Source organism: Miniopterus schreibersii, assembly GCF_964146895.1.
Source record: "Miniopterus schreibersii genome assembly, chromosome: 11".
NCBI classification, from domain to species: domain Eukaryota; kingdom Metazoa; phylum Chordata; class Mammalia; order Chiroptera; family Miniopteridae; genus Miniopterus; species Miniopterus schreibersii.
In genome coordinates, this window is record NC_138111.1 from 44,773,789 (window position 1) to 44,794,061 (window position 20,273).

The 20,273-nt window shown below is 36.5% G+C and overlaps 1 protein-coding gene across 4 annotated transcripts in view; it reads left to right on the top strand.

The window, feature by feature from the left end:
* Positions 1–20,273, top strand: part of JAK2 (Janus kinase 2) — an 85,907-nt gene that overhangs the window by 14,446 nt on the left and 51,188 nt on the right. For 2 of the 4 annotated variants that reach the window (XM_081152384.1, XM_081152383.1), the window contains one exon: positions 9,284–9,532. In XM_081152384.1, coding sequence (XP_081008510.1) covers positions 9,307–9,532 — 226 coding nt within the window. In that variant the 5' untranslated portion in view covers positions 9,284–9,306. Of the gene's footprint in view, positions 1–2,468; positions 2,523–9,283; positions 9,533–9,920; positions 10,006–20,273 lie in introns of those variants that run through there. The other 2 variants (XM_081152382.1, XM_081152385.1) reach the window with 2 other exon arrangements.

Consider the following 20,273-nt stretch of genomic DNA (forward strand, 5'->3'; position numbering starts at 1 on the left):
AAAGCATTCAAAACCCCTGTCTTTACAAAATTTATCCCCTGGCTTTATACTAAATGTGCTTGTTAGTCTCTACCATTTCTGACTTTATAAAATTTTTAACCTAATGTTTATATTCAGTTGAAGTGTGCAGCATAAGAGATTAGATGGTGTGAATATAAGATAAAAACATTTAAAAAGCTATCTCTTTTTTAAAACTTTTTCCTGCCCTGGCTTATGTTGCTCAGTGGTTGTGTTGGCCTGCGCACCAGAGGTAGTGGGTTCGATTCCCAGTCAAGGTCTCGTACCTGGGTTGCAGGATGCAACCAGTCGATGTGTCTCTCTTACATAAATGGTTTTCTCTTTCTCTTCCCCTCCCTCCCTTCCACCCTCTCTAAGAAAAATCAATGGAAAAAATATCCTTGGGTGAGGATTAATTGAAAAAAACCAGTAAAACTTTTTTCCCTGTTATATCTAGAATCTATTTTTCTTATGCCATGTGAGGATGACATTCCATTTTTGACAAAACGGGAATGCTCACTCTCTTTTAAAGACCATACAAAATATATATGAGGGGGGAAAAAGGAATACTTGGTTTTTTCAGTTTAATGCAGTTAAGATTAATGTAACTTAGTTTTCAAGCAGAAATTGAGGAAGAACAAGTTCTGAACTAATTAGCCAGTAGAACTGAGATCATATCATATCTCCTTTTCTTCTATTTAAGTAATAGTATAATTGTATAGTATGGCAGTTGAAGCTTATGTTTATGTCCTACCCTTATCACCTGTCACCTTCTGTGTGCTTTAGTAAACTTCTGTTAGTATTTGCATCTCTACCCGCTGATTCTGTTTCTTGGAACTGTAGGAAGCCATGCTTCCAGTGCTTGTGGCAGGCCATAATTGTTGTGGAATTAACAGTACTGGGAGCAGCAGCCCTCACTCAACCAGTGACTTCCAGGGGTTGGTACAGTATGAATTCTACTACAGCTGATCCCCCGGGTGGCATAATTCTGAGACATGTTTTATACTGTTTCCTAGGGCTTTCCCAAGGGATTGAGCCTACTGTGGTAGCTGGTTTAAGAGTGCTGTTTTATTGGCTGCCTTCCCTTCCCTATATCTCTTCTCTATTTCCTTGTTCATGTTACTTGAACCTCAAAACTAATGTTGTTTTATTCAAATCCTGTACCAGGTTTTGCTTCTAGGAATATTTAAACTACGACAGCATGTCTTTGGTAGTAATGTGACCAAACTTCAATGAGAAGTTTTATTTTTCCACGGCTTCCTTTTTCAACGTATATGAATTACCATACATTTTAACTCTCACTGCCAATATGTTTGGGGGAAAAAGAAAGAAAAAGCCCCAGCATTGCCTTGTAAAGGGTAAAGAGAAGGGAAAGTGCTAGTCTTTGGGTGAGATTATCTCAGCTAGATTAGATTGTCTCATTTAATCCTTACAATAACCCTATGAAAGAGTAGCTTATTTTTTAAAAAAGAGGTTAGGAAACTGAGGCTCAGAAAGATTAAATAATTTCTTCAGAGTAAGAGCATAGGTGTCAGGATTCAAAACCAATTCTATTTCAGCTTGGATCCTAAACCAAAGGCTACATTCTTCCTTTTTTTGCTTTTCATTTTAGTATAATTTTTTCCTAAAATACTCTTAACATACAGAAAATTAGGAAAAATAAAATAATTCATTTACCTGTATTTGCCATTCATCTCTAATAATTTGTTGGCCACTCTTTGCTTCAGATTTTTTTTTTTTTTTTTTAAGAAATAAACATTATAGATACAGTTGAAGCTCATCTACCTATTCCTACTCCTTTATCTCTCTCATTTACCTCACTAGAGGTAACCACTCACCTGAAGTTAGTATCATTTTCATACATATTTTAAACTTTTACTACATATATGTAATCATGAACAATATGGTATTAATAAATTGAACTTAAACTTTAAATAAATGGTATCATGCCTAAATATCAATCTATAAATTTTTTAATCCCCACTTATTTTATGACATTAATTTATCCATATTTTGATACATATACCTCTAGTTCATTCATTTCAATTGATGTATGGTATGGTATTCTCATTGTATGAAATTCCACAATTTACATACCATTTTTTTGACTGACGAACATTAAAGTTATTTGTTTTTTTATTATTACAAATAATGCTACTCTGAAAATTATGCATTATTATATTTATTTCTCTAGAGTTATATCTAGAAATGGAATTGCTGGGTTGTAAAATAGGTATTAGATTAATTAATTGATCTTCAAAACTAGTTGTCTGAAGGATTCTTCTGTTCTACATCCCCTCTATGGCACTTGGTATTTTCAGACTTCTTAATTTTGCCAACCTGAAGAGTGTGAATTAGTATCTTATTTCAGTTTGTATTTTATTGATTACAAATGGGATTTACCATTTTCTTTTATGCTTATTTATCTGTCCACATTATTTTCCTTCCACTTCAGATGAAGAGCTTTTGAGGCAAAGGGCTATCTCTTTCTTTTGGAAAATGTTGAATGAGTTAAGGAATAGGAGGTAAGTTGAAATGAGGCCGTTGTTATAACGATATGGAAACAGAAAAGTGATGGAATGCATTTAGACTAAAAAATTTGAGATGAACAAATTTTAAAATTCTAAAATTTCTCATAAACTAACAAATATGGTACATTTATGTTTTATCTAGGTCTTAGCTGATTTACTCCTAAAATATCTCTGTAAAGACAGGGGAAATATATAAGTCTATATGGTATAATGACATTTTACTTTGTTTTGTCAAAAATTCATAAAGTAGCATTATATATTTTACTGTATCACCAGGAAATTTCTACGTCACAGATGATTGTGGTGTACTTTCAAAAATAGTCTCCTTTGTGTTAACATTGATTTTAAGTTTTAAGTGATTTTTTCTGCTTTTAATTTTTTACAAATAATAATAGAGAATCATGGAAACCAGCATTCACTTAAGGAAAATATAGCTAAATTCCAATGAAGTAATTATAATAAAGTCTAAATATTAGCAATTAATACAAAAAATTTATAAACTGTATACCAAAATTGTTTTAAGGTTAGCTCAGAGGCTAATTAATGAAGTAATTTTTATTTTTAAAATTTTTATTTCAGTTAAAAAAATTTTTTTTAATCCTCACCCAAGGATATGTTTATTGATTTTTTTTTTTTTGAGAGAGAGAAACATAGATATGAGAGAGAAACATTGATTGGCTCCCTCCTGTATGTGCCCCGACCCGGGATTGAGCCTGTGACCTTTTTGGTGTACGTATGACAATGCTCCAATCAACAAAGCCACCCAGCCTGGCTGAAGTAATTTTTAATAGTATATAATAGAAAAATTCTACTTCATGAAAGGGATGATAGAGATAAAAACTAAGGGAAGTATTGCTGACACCAGAAAATGTGTTTTTAGGAAAGGGTCCTTTTATATTTTAGATGAAATGAATAGTAAATCCAGTTTCTTAAACTGCCAAATAACTTAACAGTAGGTGAGGCTAAAAAATAATTGATACTGCTTGGCCAACATGGCTCAGCTGTTGAGCATCGACCTAGGATCCAGGAGGTCACGGTTCGATTCCTGGTCAGGGCACATGCCCAGGTTGCAGGCTTGATCCCCAGGGTGGGGTGTGCCGGAGGCAGCCGGTCAATGACCCTCTTATCATTGATGTTCCTGTCTCTCCCTCTCCCTTCATCTCTCTGAAATTAATAAAGATATATTTTAAAAAAACATTCTTTAAAAAAAAATTTGATACCTTCCGTAGTTTACTTTTCAGCTGTCATTCCTCAAGTGTTAGCTGAGCCTTTGTGGAATGTTAGGGATACTGAAGGACAGGTACATTAATATAGCACCTGATACTCTAGTTCCTAGCCAATGTTTGTCATTACCGTGGAAAATTATATTTGATTAAAAAAATCTGAGACCTTTTTTTTAATGAAGCCTTTAAAAAAATTTTTTTTAAATGGATTTGAGAGAAACATCAATTTGTTATTCCACTTATTTATATATTCATTGGTTACTTCTTGTATATACCCTGACTGGAGATCAAACCCACAACCTTGGTGTATCAGGACGATGCTCTAACCAACTGAGTTACCTGGCCAGGGTCTGAGGCCTTTTTTAAAACAGTAGTTGCTGAAAAGTAGATCCATATTCTTATCACTGATGATTTTTGTTAAAGACATGATGTTCCTATTATCATCGACAAGAAGCTCCAATTGGACTCTGCCCTTGTGCAATTCATGTTATGTAACTTTTTCTTGGCTGTGCCTTCACTTGGATGTTTGATTATAGTTTAGAGAGGTATTGCATTAGATACAATAGGCCAAATGTGCACTTGAAAGTATGTGTGGGTAGCCAAATAACTGGTAGAAACCAACTAACCTAAAGTAGACATGAGAATAGGTAAAGACAAGAAGAGTTTGTTTTGATGCTAACAGGTATCTGGGGGAATATGTGTAATATATATGGAAAAATACTGAAGGAAATACTAGCATATGAATCCAGTAATATTTTTAGAAGAATAATGAATCTTAACTGTTAGTTTACCCCAGAAATGCAGAAGTAGACATCTCTGGGTCATAAGGCAGTTCTATTTTTTATTTTTTTGGAGGAAACTCCATACTGTTTCTTAAATATACATTTAAGAACACTCTTGCCTTTACAACTGAGCAGGATAGTTAGGCTTCATGATTAACCAGTACTTTCCCATGGAAGAATATATTCACTATTAACTCACGTGAAAAAGTGATGAAGAAATGAGACCAACTCTGGGTCACATTTCATTCTAGACACACCAATTGTGTCTACCCTTCCCTCCAGGCCTTCCAAGCTCAACTGCCCTATATACTTCCCCTGCCCAAGGAAACTACAGACCACAGCAGATTAGACCAGGAGAAGGACCACTGCCTGACAGTGACCACTTTTCTCTACTTTCTTTTTCCATTAGAGATTTTTAATTTAATTGCCATTATGAAGTTTACATCAGTTGAAATGCAGAATTTTATATTTTTCATTTTTAAAAAATTTTTGGTCGAAGTTCCATTTCTGTTGTTGCAAATGGCAATATTTTATCATTTTATTGTTTCGTTTTTGGTTGAGTAGTATTCCAGTGTGTGTGTAACTTAGGATGTTTCCATATCTTCGTTATTGTAAATAATGCTGCAATAAACATAGGGGTACATGTGTCTTTTTGAATTAGTGTTTTCATATTTTTTTTAATCCTCACCTGAGAATATACTTTTATTAATTTTGAGAGAGAGAGGAAGGGAGAGAGAGAGAGAGAAACATCGATCTGTTGCTTCCCATGCCAGGGATTGAAACCACAACCTAGGCATGTGCCTGACCAGAATCAAACCAGCAGCCTTTTGGTGCATGAGATGATGCTCCAACCAACTGAGCCACTAGGCAAGGGCATATTTTCATATTCTTTGGGTAAATATTTAGAGGAGGAATTTCTTGATCTTATGGTAGTTCTATTCATCCTTCCTTTCCCCCTTCCCCCTTCCCTCTTCCCCCTACCCCCTCTCCCCTCCCCCCTTCCCCTTTCCCCTCCCTTCCCCTCCTCTCCCTTTCTCCTGGGAACTCAGCCCAATGCTCCTGTCCACCTGCAGGTGCTCAGACCATGCCTGGAGTACCTATGCCTGGGGTACCCACACCAAGGGTGTGTCCCAATGGCTGCACTGTGGGGGATGGGATTCAGCTGAGTCCCTCAGAGTTCCAAGGTCCAGGCATTCCCTGACTCCTGCTTGGGACTCTTGTGCCCCCATACCCATTCCACTCCAGGGACTGGGGTTGGATGATGGGGAAGAAAGCCAGTGGCGTCTTGCCAAGTCTGGAAAACCAAGCATCCCTCTATCTCTTGCACTGTGTCTGCCTGTGGGTTCCCTTTTTCCCACATCCTCTCCAACACTTGTTATTTCTTGTGTTTTTGGTAATAGCAGTTCTAACAGGTGTGAGTTGATAGCTCATTGTGCTTTTGTTTTGCATGTCCCTAATTGTTAGTGATGTTGAACATCTTTTCATATGCCTTTTGGCCATGTACGTCTTTCTTGGGAAGATGTCTGTTCAGATCCTCTGCCCACTCTTAATCGGGTTGTTTGTTTTCTTGTTGTTGAGTTATATGAGTTATTTATATATTTTTGATATTAATTCCTTTTTGAAAATATCATTTGCAAGCATCTTTTGGCATTCAGTTGATTGCCGTTTTGTTTTGTTGGTTTCTTTTGCTGTGCAGAAAATGTTTAGTTTGATACAGTCCCATTTGTTTATTTTTGTTTTTGTTTCCCTTGTCTTTGGAATCCAATTCACAAAAACACTACTGAGACCAATGTCCAGAAACTTAGTACCTATGTTTTCTTTTATGATTTTTATTGTTTCAGGTCTTGTATTCAAGTCTTTAATCCATTTTGAGTTCATTTTTGTGTATCGTGTAAGGCAGTCGTTTAGTTTTGTAACCCCTATGATCCACTGCCTGCCACAAGGAGTGCTAAACTGGTGAGATAGGTACTGGTGAAAAAGAAAAGAGGTTTATTTAAGTGCCAGCATCTCAAGAAGATGAAGGACTTTTCCCAATCCTCAAAAACCCATCTTAACATCTTAGTGCAGGCAGAGGTTTTTATAAGGATGGAGAAGAAACGTAGAACAAAGAGATGGGGGTTAGTAAGGGAGGGGGGAATGAAAAATACTACTTCTGTGAAGGGGGAACACAGAAAAGGGAGGGGCTTCCTCCTCTCCTTTCAGAGCTATCTCTTTTCAAACAGGAATTTGTAGATTTACTGTGGACACCTGTGAATTTTCATGACTGGTGCCAAGCAGTCCTTCTCTAAGCTGTAAAAAAAGGGCTAGATAAGGAATGAAAACGCAGGGCTAGGGTTGGCTGCAGCCTTTATCATTTAACTGAAATGTTAATTTATGATTACATTTTCATTTCATTCTTTTGCATATGGCTGTATAGTTTTCCCAGCACCATTTATTTTTATTAAATTAATTAATTTAGTTTTTAATCCTTACCCAAGGTCCATTACTTTTCAGAGAGAGTGGGGTGGGGGGGTAGAGAGAGAGAAACATGGATGTGATAGAGACATATTGATTGGTTGCCTCCTGCATGTGCCCTGACCTGGGCCAGGGATTGAGCCTGCAACCAAGGTATGTTCCCTTAATTGGAACTGAACCTGGGACCTTTCAGTCCGCGGGCGGACACTCTAACCACTGAGCCAAACCAGTTAGGGCTCATCACCATTTATTGAAGAGACTTTTCTTTCTCCATTGTATATTCTTGACTTCCTTGACATAAATTAGTTGCCCATATATGTGTGGCTTTACTTTTGGAATATTAAAAAGAAAAAAGAAGTATAACTCTAAGAAACAGAAAAGTTGTTACCAGGGGGTGGGGGAAATAGGGAGAAATTAGTAAAGGCTACAGATTCTAAGTTACAAGATAGATAAGGTCTGTGGATCTAAATTATAACATGGTAACTATAGTTGAGAATACTGTATTGTATAATTGAAATTTTCTAAGAGTAAAGTTTCCCCCTCCCCCAAAAAGGTATACAATGAGGTGATGGATATGTTAATTAACTCAGTGGGAGGGGCGGGGAATCTTTTTCAGTGTATACAATGTAAATCATTATATACTTTAAATATCTTACAATTTTATTTGTCGATTATACTTAAATATAGCTGAAACTTTTGTTTTTATTCACTGAAAGTCCCATATTATTTGAATAACTAAATATTTACTCTAGTATTTTCTCAAATACAATCAGGTTCTTTGTAGTTGAATATAGAACTAAATTTCACTTTGCAATTCACTTACTTAGTAATAATTTTTCCTTCCTTAATATCTGTACGTAGTACAGTGCTTGATACATAGTACATGTCATATGAGTATGCTTGCTATTATTCCCGTCTTCTCCCTTTGTATAACTCTGCTCATGACTTAAGTGATTACATCTATGGGGAAGGTTGTCAGATTTTCAGCTTTTCCAAATGCTGTCATGTTTTAGCTGCCAGCTAGATTCTGGTGTAATTGCCCTACTTCCATTTCTAAATGTAAGTGTGTAAAATAATAGTCCTTAGTGTCTTCACTTTACAGTGTCAAAGGGCAAAGTCCTTCTCATTGCCTTATTTCCATTAATGGTATTGTAGATCTCACAAATTTGGAATCTTCACACCATCTTCCACTCCTGGCTTCTTCTATATTCAGTTAGTCTCCAGGGTGCATCAAGTCTTGGTCGTATTTTACCTCTTATCATGTTGCTGTTTCAGTTCAGGATCTACTACCTATGCCATTACAGTAGCTTTCTGTCTTATCATCATTTTACCTTTCTAATTCATCACTGACTGTGGGATAAAGTTTAAATTCTTTTATCTGACATTCAGACCGTTCTTAGTTTTGCACTCTATCAGTTAGGATTGCATTCATTTACAAGTAACAAGCTGTCTGGTGATCCGATTATAGGTGATTCCTGACATTGATTCAGCTACTTAATGTTGCCAGGTCTTTTACTCTCCTGGACTTTTCTTCATGGTTGCTTCCTAGTTTTAAGGTGACTCACTACTCTATATTTGTATTCAGATTCAGAAAGGAAGGGAGTGAAGGGGAAAAAAGAAAAAAGGAAGCTAAGTAAGCCTCCTTTTAAGGAGTGGTCCTGGAAATACCACACAACAACTTTCATTTAAATTTCATTCGCTAAAACTGGTTCATGTGGCTATTCATCTGTGGGGAAGTACAGTGTTTTGTTTTTTGACGTTACTTTCCTCAACAAAATCAGGCTTCTGTATCAAGGAAGAAGGAAAAATGCAGATTGGATATGTAGCTGCAGTTTTGCCACAAGCATCCATCTATCCTAAATGGTGTAACTTCTCAAGTTCTGTACTTTAGCCCAATAAATTACTGAACATATTTGGTACCTTTCAGCAGTTTCATTCCCATGGAATGTTCTTCCTCTTCCATCCATCTAAATCCAATCCATTGTTCAAGATCAGTTTTAAATATGACCACTTCTAATAAAACTCATCAATTAATCCCAGCTTCAAATGTTACTTTTTCCCCTCCAGACACCAGTAAGCAATTGTCAAGAGTAATGCATTTGTTGAAAAATCATTTTGCCTCATGGGATCTCTTTTGTGGTCTGCAGTTGATTTTCTTTGTTTTGTGTTACGTATTTATATTATGTTTCCTCAGTTAGATTGTAAACTTTACAGTTTTATGGTCCTTGTCTACAGGAATTTTATAATCTTGATGTCTTTCACAGACATTTGTTAACTATGTTGTTTTCTCTTACAGGCAAATGTTCTGAAAAGGACTGCATGGAAATGGCTTGCCTTACAATGACAGAAATGGAAGGAACACACACATCTCCTGTACATCAGAATGGTGATATCCCTGGAATGGCTGATTCTGTGAAACAAATAGATTCAGTCCTACAGGTGTATCTTTATCATTCCCTTGGGAAAACTGAGGGAGATTACCTGAAGTTTCCAACTGGGGAGTATGTTGCAGAAGAAATTTGTGTTGCTGCTTCTAAAGCCTGTGGTAACTATTAAAAATAGTTTTTTTTCTTATTAATAGAGGATTGCTTTAATTATGCTACTTGAATACAACATACATGTATAACATGTTAATATTTTTTTAATGCTTGTATGGCTGACAGGTGTGTTCACATGCACAAAAAATGAGAATATCACTAAAGTAGAATTTAAGGCAAATCTGCTTTGATCTAGTCCTATAGATTGTTCCCTTTCAAATTTATATTGAAATCTATTCCATTGTGATGGTATTTGGAGGTAGGGCCTTTGGGAAGTGATTAGGTCATCAGGTAGATCCGTCATCAGTGGAATTAGTACCTTATAAAAGAGACCCCAGAGCGCATCTTTGCCCCTTCTGCCATGTGAGGACATAGGAAGAAGATGAATCAGAAGATGAACCATCTATGAACCAGGAGTGGATCCTCATTAGATACTCAACCTGCCAGCGCCTTGATCTTGTACTTTCCAGCCTCCAGAATTGTGAGAAACTTCTGTTATTTATAAGCCATATAGTCTATGGTATTATAGTTATAGCAGTCTGAATGGATTAAGACAAAAATTGGTCCTGCAAAATGGGGGGATGCTGTAACAAACACCTAAAAATGTGGGAGTGGCTTTGAAATCAGGTAATGAGTAATGGAAGAGTTTTGAGGTGCATGCTAGAAAAACCCTACATTGCTGTGCAGTCCTGGTGAGAACTCAGAAAGAAAAGAGATCTGTAGAGAAAGCCTCAATCTTCTTAGAGGATACTTAAGTAATCTTGAACAGAATGTTGGTAGAAATATGGACAGTAAAGGCCATTCTGGTGCCGTCTTAGATGCAGATGAGGAACATGTTATTGAAAACTGGAGGAAAAGTGAGCCTTGTTGTAAAATGGTAAAGAACTTGCCTGAGTTGTGTTTGTGTTTTAGTGTTTTGTGGAAGGTGGAATTTTGTGAACAATAAAATTGTATATTTACCTAAGCAAACTGTTCAAAGTATGGTTGACAAATCCTGACTGCTTATAGTAAAATGTTTGAGAAATGACTTAAAGATGGGATTGTTAAGCAAAAAGGGAGCAAAACTTAAAGATTTGGAAAATCCTCAGCCAATCCATCGTGTAAAAAATAAAGGGTAGTCAGAGGACAACACTAAGGCAGTGGCCAAGCAACCATTTGATAATTAGTGTGGATCAACCATTTCAGCAGGTGCCAGGAACTATTCCCTGCCTAAGACAATAGAAGAATGTCTCCAAAGGCAATTCAGAAATCATCTGGGCTGCCCCTTCTATCACAGACTCAGAGTGCAAGGGCCCTGGTGGCAGAGCACTTTCAAAGGAGGAGCTGCCAAATCTTAGAGACCACCTGCTTGCTTCCTGGTGCTGCCTCATGTTGAAGGCTCCTCTGGTGCGCTGCAGCACTGAGCTCCTTGGCTGCCCAGGTTCAGCTCTGGTAGTCATTAGTGCAGCAGCTGCCTTGCCTTAGGGTGTAGGCAGCAAACTTTGGTGGAGTAAATTGTTTCTACCAGCTCAGAGTACACAGCTCAGGGGACATGGCTGCCTCCACCTAGATTTCAAAGGATGGAATCATGGGGCAGGGCTCCTGGAGCCTTGGGGACCCAAATTCTGCCTGGCAAAGGTGTAGGGACAGTAATGCTGCCCCAGTGTGTCCTGCAGGCAGGACCTCTGCCTCAGTGGACCTGGAATTCAGAGCATCAAGTCTAAGGGAATTATTCTCAAACCTTAAGGTCTAGTGGAATTTGCCCTGTTGTGTTTTAAACTTGGTTGGGGTCTGTTGTCACTCCTTTCTCTTCTACTGCTTTTGGGATGGAAATATTTATCCTATGCCTGTCCCACCATTGTGTTTTGGAAACACATAACTTGTCAGCCGGAGAACAGTTTGCCTCAGGATGAATTGTACCTTGAGTTTCACCCAAATCTGATTTTGATTATATTTAGATGAGACTTTGAACTTCAGACTTTTGAGTTGATGCTGGAATGAGTTAAAACTTTGGCAGCTGTTGGGATGGAATGAATATATTTTGAATGTGAAAAGGACATGAACCTTGGCTGGTGTTGCTCAGTGGTCGGACCGCCGGCCAATGCACTGAAGGGTTGTGGGTTTGATTCCGGTCAAGAGCATGTACCTGGGTTGTGGGTTTACTCCCTGTCCCTGGTCAAGGCAGGTGCAGGAAGCAACCAGTCTATGTGTTTCTCTCGCATCACTCTCTCCCTCCCTCCCTCTGCCTCCCTCTCTCCCTTCCTTACACTCTCTCAGAAAAGCGATGGAAAAAATATCCTCAGGTGAGGAGTAACAACAACAACAGAAAAAGGACATGAATTTTGAAAGTCCAGGGGCAGAATGCTATAGGCTGAATGTTTGTGCTTCCCACCCCCCAAAATTCATATGTCAAAACTTATTCTCCCAATGTGATCATATCTGGCAGTGATGTCTTTGGGAGATGGATGGGTCATGAGGTTAAGATATTACCTTAGCTCAGTTGCTTTTCCACCCCTATGTGACTTAGTTATAGAACTTGTCTTTTTGGATTATGAATATTTGTCTGTCTCTTTTTAAAGATAAAGTCAGTTATGTTATAATGTGACATGTATTTCTAAAGTGCACTGTGCTCTACTAAATTTTCCTATAAAAATTTCAGGGCTTGTATGAAAAATGAGGTTAGCATAATGCTCAAAAACTTTGTGACCTTAAAAAAGGTAAAAACCTAATAAAACAACACGTTAAATGGTAAAGAAATACATAAATGCTGCAATAAATATGGCACTTTACCTTAAACAAGTCATTAAATTTGCTTCTGGAAGTGGGTGTTGGAAAGCTTTCAGCTTGTGAGTTATGAAGTGGGAGAAGGAAAGATACCTGAAATCAGGTGGGAAGTTGTAACACCACATATAAATGGCTGTGGCTCATACCACATGTGGTAAACTGCGGTAGCTGGTAGATCTTTGCTCCATGTATGTTCTCAGTTTGGGTTCTAGGCGGAAGGAGTACCCCTCTCTGGGACATTATGTTTTCACAGTGGAAGGCAGGAAAACATGAGGGCTGCTGGAAACCGGAAATACCTCTTAATGCCTCTGCTTGGAACCAACACACTATCACTTCTGTTCAGATTCCATTGGCCAGACAAAGTCATATGGCTAAGCCAGTGTTAATCAGATAAAGTGGTCCGTTCAGGGATTGGAGGAGAAGAGGGAATATTTGTTGAATGATAATGTAGTCTATCACAGTTTTCCCTCTTGGTCACAGTATTAATTTTACCTTATTCAGTATTCCAAATAAATTTTCCCTTCCCCAAGAAGGATACCCAAAAATTGTCATCCAATCATAGCATCAGGCTCAAAATCCAGGCTCTCCTGATATTCTCTGTATCGTGTCCAGATGTTCTGCTTGATCCAGAAATCTGTGAACTGAATTATTCTGGTATCATATCTACAACCTTGACAAGTTATCAAAAATAGGATATGGGGTAATTTTCTGTAGCATTAAGATGACAAGGTTTCAACAAAATGGCTATGTAGAGTTGGAATCCTCCCACCCCTCTCTGAGCCCTTTGCCAATTACTCTTTCTTGACTGTGCTGCTCAGGTACCCAGTATTCCTTCCCTTCCCATCCCAAATGCATTTCATTGTATTTAGCTGCAGTCAGAACTTATATATATTAACAACCCTTTGTTTAGTATGGCTTTGATTATCTGATAAACTATTTTATAATAAGTTATAAATGATAAATAGTTTTAATATCAAAATATTTGTATTTAATGTATCTTGATCTATAGTAATCTCTAATTGTAAAAATGATTAGAGGAGATATATATTTTTTGAATGACCTTTATTTTTAACTCAGTCCCTAAAAAGTATAATAGAATATGGAGTTAATGTTACAGCTGTACACCGTGTTATACATTTTTCAGCTAGCTAAAACCTACACTGTGCTTAGTACATGTGTTATTCAATACTTACAACAACATTGGGGTGTGTAGGTACTATTGCTATCTTTCTTTTAAAGATGAGGAAATTGCCCAAATTACTCTCTATCCTTTAACCTGACCTTAGAATTCCATTTGGCCATTTTGGAAGTGGAGTTTTTAGGCCCCTACTTTTTAATATTGAAAATTGTGACTAATCATGAGGTGGTTCAGGCATTCATTCAGCCAAGCCAACACCAAATGGAGCCATTTAATCCTGAATCATTTGACAAGTGAATACATGGGTTAGCTCTGTTGTGGAAAGAGAGTAAGAGAATAAAGAAAGGTTATAAAATGCCCAGTTGGGCATGGCTCAGCTGTTGAGCATCAACCTAGGATCCAGGAGATCGAGGTTTGATTCCCAGTCAGGGCACATACCCAGGTTGCGGGCTCGACCCCCAGTCGGGGGTGTGCAGGAGGCAGCAGATCAATGACTCTCTCATCATTGATGTTTCTGTCTCTCCCTCTCCCTTCCTCTCTCTCCTTTCCTCTCTCTGAAATCAATAAAGATACATTAAAAAAAGAGAGAAAGGTTATAAAATGATGTTAGAAACCATTGTCAACTCTACTTTTATGTGAGAAAAATAACCAAGATCTCATTAGGATAGGATTATTTTTTAAGCTTGCCTATTTAGGGTTAGAGCCAGCATTTCTAATGTTTTGATTAACTTTTAAAGAGATTTGAAGAATATATTTTATTTATCCACATATGTACAATTTTCAGCAATCTTTATTCCATTGTGTGAATCCAGATGTCCATTTGGCATCATTCTTCTTTTGAAGAACTTCTTTCAATAATTTTTTGTAGTATAGGTCTGCTGTATATAAATTATCTCAACTTTTGCTTGGTTGAAAGTTTTTACCATTATTTTTGAAAGACATTTTTGCCGAGTACGTAGAATGTCTACAGTGTTTTTTTCAGTACTTCTTTCACTATTTCTGGCTTGAGTTGTTTCTGATGAGAAGTAAGCTATCATTTTTGTCTTTGTTTCATTTATTAAATGTGTCTTTTTTTCTCATGGTTTTTATGATTCTCTTTTTATCACTTGTATTTGGAAATTTGATTAAAATGTACTTTGATGCAGATTTCTTTGCTTGTGGTTTGTTGAGCCTCTTGGATGTATGAGTTAATAATTTTCACTACATTTATGTACTCCTTTCTTGTTCCTCATCTTTCTGGACCTCATTAGCTAGACCTTTTGATATTTCCTGACATCACTTTTACATGTTTTTTTCAGTCTCAGTTCTTTGTGTTTGGCTTCATTTCATTTGGTTTTCATTGCTATGTCTTCATATTTACCAATCTTTTTTTTCTGCAGTTTATACCTTAAAAGTTTTATTTGGATTGCTTTTTTTTTTAATCCTCACCTGAGGATACTTTTTCCATTGCTTCTCAGAGAGTTGAAGGGAGAGAGAGAGAGAGAAACATTGGTGTGAGAGAGAGATATCTATTGATTGCTGAGGTATATGTGTCCTTGATCTGAATCGAACCTGAGATCCTTTAGTCCACGGGTCGATGCTCTAACCACTGTGCAAAACTGGTTAGGGCTGGATTGCTTTTTAATGATTTCCATTACCTCATCATGTTCATGTTTTGTTCTACCTTCTTTAATAGATGTGACATAGTATAGTACCTGATTTCATTTTGGGGGTATCCTTCTATTCACTGATAGTTCTTCTAGTTATGGGTCATATTTTCCTGCTTCTTTAAATGCCTACAATTTTTGATTGGATACTGGACATTGTAATATAAATTTGTAATTTACATTGTTGCCTGCTATATTTTGTTGTATTCTTTAAATAGTGATGGACTTTGTTCTGGCAGGTGGTTAGGTAACTTGTGATTTACTTTGCCGCTTTTGAGACTTCCCTGTTTTTTTGTTTTGTTTGTAAAATAATTCAATATTTTTAGTGTATTTGCAAAGCTGTGCAATCATCATGTTAGTTTTCACCACCTCACTCTCACCTATATGAAATAACACCCCATTTTTCCACCAACTCCCCCAACCACCTATTTACTTCTGTCTTTAGAAATTTGTATATTTGGGACATTTTGTATAAATGGAATCATGCATATGTGGTTCTTTTTGACTAGGAGTTGAATTCCTGAGTTATCGTAACTTTGTGCTTTTGAGGAACTGCCAGAATGTTTTCAAAGCACCTGCACCATTTCACATCCCCATCAGCAGTGTAGGAAGGCCTCAATTTCTCTGCATCCTCATGTCTTTTTGATGATATTATGAAGTTCATCCATGTACCATCTATCAGTACTTCATTCTTTTTTAAAATATATCTTTATTCATTTCAGAGGGTGGAAGGGAGAGGGAGAGAGAGAGAGAAATATCAATGATGAGAGTTATCATTGATCGGCTGCCTCCTGCACACTCCCTCCTGGGGATCGAGCCCACAACATGGGCATGTGCCCTGACTGGGAATCAAACCACAATCTCCTTGATCCTAGGTCGATACTCAACCACAGAGCCATGCTGGCTGGGCATGAGTAATGTTCCTATGAACATTATACAGGTTTTGTGTGGACATATGATTTAATTTCTCCTGGGTATATATCTAGGAGTGGAATTGCTGGGTCAAATGGTAACTCCACATTTAACTTTTTGAGGAACTACCAGACTAACACTAGTTGTTATCTGACTTTTTAAATTATATCCATTCTAGTAGATGTGAAGTGGTATCTTATTGTAGTTTTGATTTTTTTTTTTTTCTGATTGCTAATGATTTTGAACATCTTTGCATTGCTTATTGGCCATTTGCATATCTTCTTTGGAGAAATGTCTTTTTAATTCCTTTGCCCACTTTAAAAAGGCTTATTTCTTGTTATTGAGTTGTTAATAGTTATGTTTTCTAGATACAGATCCACTATCAAATATATAATTTGAAAATATTTTTTCTCACTTTCTGTTTTGTCTTTTCACTGACTGGATATGATAGTGTCCTCTGAAACAAAGATTTTTAATTTTAATGAAGTCCAGCTTATTTATTTTTACTCCTGGTGTTTGTGTTTTTTGTCATCTCTAAGAATCCATTACCAAATCCAAGGTCATGAAGAATTGCCCCAGCAGGTTTTTTTTCTAGAAGTTTTCAAGTTTTAGTTTTGATCCATTTTGAGTTAATTTTTGGATATAGTTTGAGGTAGAGGTCCAATATCATTCTTTCTCATGTGAGTGTCCATTGGTTACTGACTTCTCCCACTTTTTACAGTGTTTATAAGTTCATCCATGTTGTACCCTGTATTAGTACATGATTCTTTTATGGCTGAATAATATTAAATACATAATACAACATGGATGAACCTTTTAACAAGAAGCCATTAACAAATGGATATCCAGCACCATTTGATGAAGAGGCTATGATTTCCTCACTCAGTTGTCTTAGAACCCTCATCAAAATATCATTTGCCAGAAGAAGAATAGATTTATTTCTGGATTTTCAATTCTGTTCCATTTGTCTGTATGTCTGTCTTAATGCCAGTATCACTTTCTTCACTGTAGCTTTGTAGTAGGTTTTGAAATCAGTAAAAATGAGTCTTCCGACTTTTTTATTCTTTTTAAAGACTGTTTTGGCCCTTCAATTTTTATATGAATTTTATGATTAACTTGTCAATTTTTGCAATGATGAGAGCTGAGATTTTAGTAGAGATTGCATTGAATATATAGATCAATTTGGGAAGACTGTCATCTTAAGTAAGTCTTCCAATCCACAAAAATTAGGTGTCTTTTTGTCTTCTTAGGTCTTCTTTAATTTTTTTTCCCCTGCAGTGTTTTGTAATGTTCAGCATATAAGTCTTTTACCTCTTAGGTTTATTCATAGGTATTTTATTTACTTGGATGTTATTATAAATGGATATTTAAATTATTATCCTCTTTGGATTGTTCATTGCTATTGTTAAAAATGCAACTGATTTTTGCCTGTTGGTCTTGTATTCTGCAACTTTTCTGAATTCATTTAAAGCTCTGATCATTTTGGGGAGGGATTATTTATTATTTTCTGTATATGAGATCATGCCATGTACAAATAGGGACAGTTTTGATTCTTCCTTCCCAATTTGGATGACTTTTATTTTTCTTACCTAATTGCTCTGTCTAGAACTTCAGTTACAGCGTTGAATAGAAGTAATGTGAATGGGGCATCCTTGTCTTGTTCCTGATCTTAAGGGTAGGTTTTTAGTCTTTCACCAGTATGATATTACTTGTGGGTGTTTTATCAGTGCCCATTATCACATTAAGGAAGTTCCCTTTCATTTCTAGTTGAAATATTTTTTTAAGTCATAAAAGAGTATTAGACTTTGTTGCATACTTTTTGTGTGTGAATTGAGATGATAATATGTTTTTTTCACTTTATTATCTTGATTATTTTCATATGTTGAATCACTCTTTTATTCCTGGGATAAATTCCACCTGGTCATGGTGTATAATACTTTTAATATTTTGCTGGATGTGGTTGGCTGTTATTTTGTTGAGGACATTTGTATCTATATTCATCAAGGACATTGGTCTGTAGTTTTCTTGTAGTGTCTTTATTTGGCTTCAGTATCAAGGTAATGCTGGCCTAATTGAATAAGTTAGAGAGCATTGCCCTGTTTATTTATATTTTTGTGTGAAGATTTTGAGAAAGATTGTTGCCGTTTCTTCTTTCAACGATGGATAGAATTCACCAGTGAAGCCAACTGGTCCGGGTGTTTCTTTGTTGGGAAATTTTTGATTATGGATTCAGTCTCTTTATTTCTTATAGGTCTGTTTAGAGTTTCTATTTCTTCCTGAGTCAGTTTTGGTAGTTTGTGTGTTTCTAGGAATTTTTCCATTTTATCTAGGTTCTCTAATCTTGGCAAATATTTTTTCATTGTATTTTCTTATACTTTTTATTTTTGTAATGTTAGTAGCACTGTTCCCACTTTCATTTCTAATTTTGGTCATTTGAATCTTTTCTCTTTCTTTCTTGTTCAGTCTAGCTAAAGGTTTGGCAGTTTTCTTGTTCTTTTCTTAGAACCAGTGTTTGGTTGCACTGATTTTCTTCTGTTGCTTTTCTATTCTCTCTTTCTCTTATCTGTACTTTAGTCTTTATTATTTTCTCCTTTCTGCTGGCTTTGGGCTTAGTCTACTTTTTTTTCTTTTAGTTCCTTAAGGAGCAGGGTGAGGCTATTGATTTGAGATCTTTCTTCTTTTTTAAAAAATATGTTTTTATTGACTTTTAGAGAAGAAGGGAGAGGGGAGGAGAGAGATAAAAACATCCATGAGAGAGAAATATTGATGGCTGCCTCCTGCACGCCCCTACTGGGGATAGAGCCTACAGCATGGGCATATGCCCCGACCGGGAATTGAATCAGTGATCTCTTGGTTCATGGGTCGATGCTCAACCACTGAGCCACACTGGCCGGGCAAGGTTTTTATTCTTTTTAATGTAGGTGTTTATAGCCAAAATTTCCTCTTTATCTTTTGGCTTTGCTACACTTCATAAGTTTTGATATCTTGTGTCTTTGTTTTCATTTGTCTCACTGTATTTTCTAATTTCCCTTGTTATTTCTTCTTTGATTCATTGATTGTTTCAGTGTGTTGTTTAATTTTCATATATTTGTGAATTTTTTTTAGTTCTCCTTCTGTTGTAATTTCTAGTTTTATTCCATTGTGGTGGGAGAAGATACTTTGGATGATTTCAGTCTTTAAAAAGGTATTGAGATTTCTTTTGTGATTTAACATATGGCCTATCCTGGCGACTATTCTATTCATATTTCAGAAAAGTGTGTATTCTGCTATTTTGGGGTAGTGTTCTATATATAGATATAGTTGATTTCTAGTGTTATTTAAATTCCCTGCTTCTTTATTGTTCTTTAGTCTAGTTTTTCTGTCCATTATTGAGAATGGGGTATTGAACTTTCTCAGTACTATTGGTGAATTGTTTATTTCTCCCTTCAGTTTTCAGTTTTTGGTTCATATGTTTTGGGGCTAATTTGTTAGGTATGTGTGTTTTAATTGTTATACTTCTTGAAGGAATGAAACTTTCATGATGTCCTCTGTCTTATGTAACTGTTTTTGACTTAGAGTGTCTGAAGGGGTTCCTGGACCCAGTTCCAACGTGTATGTGTAGCTTAACTACACCAACATGCAATTCTCGAACATCAGCAGGGTGTCAAGAATTCAACTCAATTCTGACACTATCTACTCAGATACAGAATCAGATTCCATGGTAATCTGATTGCCCATAAGATTGCCCTCCACTTTGGATGGTAGTTGCAAGCCCAGTTTTTCACCTGTGCTTCTGACTGACTGGCTATAAGTTGGGGGTTCTAATGACCCCCTTTCTTGGGTTTCGTTAATTTGCTAGAATGGCTCACAGAATTTAGGAAAATGTGTTTACTAACTAGATTACTGATTTATTACAAAGGATGGTAAATAATATGTACTAACAGCCATATGAAAAGATATATAAGAGTGAGCTCCTGAACGAAGGAGCTTCTGTGTTCATGGAGTTTGGGATTTAGCATGGTTGCGCATGAAAGCATTCTGGTTCTCAACACGGAAGCTCCAAAAACCCCCTCCTTTTGGATTATTATGGAGACTTCATTAAATGGAGGCATGATTGATTAACTCATTGGTCATTAGTGTTTGATTCAACCTCTAGCTCCTGTCTACTCCCCAGAAATTAGAAGGTGGGACTGAAAGTTCTAACCTTCTATTCATGTTTGGTTTTCGTGGCAGCCAGCCTCCTTTGTAGATACTTTGCAAAGGTTACCTTTATTAACATAAACTCATTTGTGGGGGAAAGGGCTTGTTTTG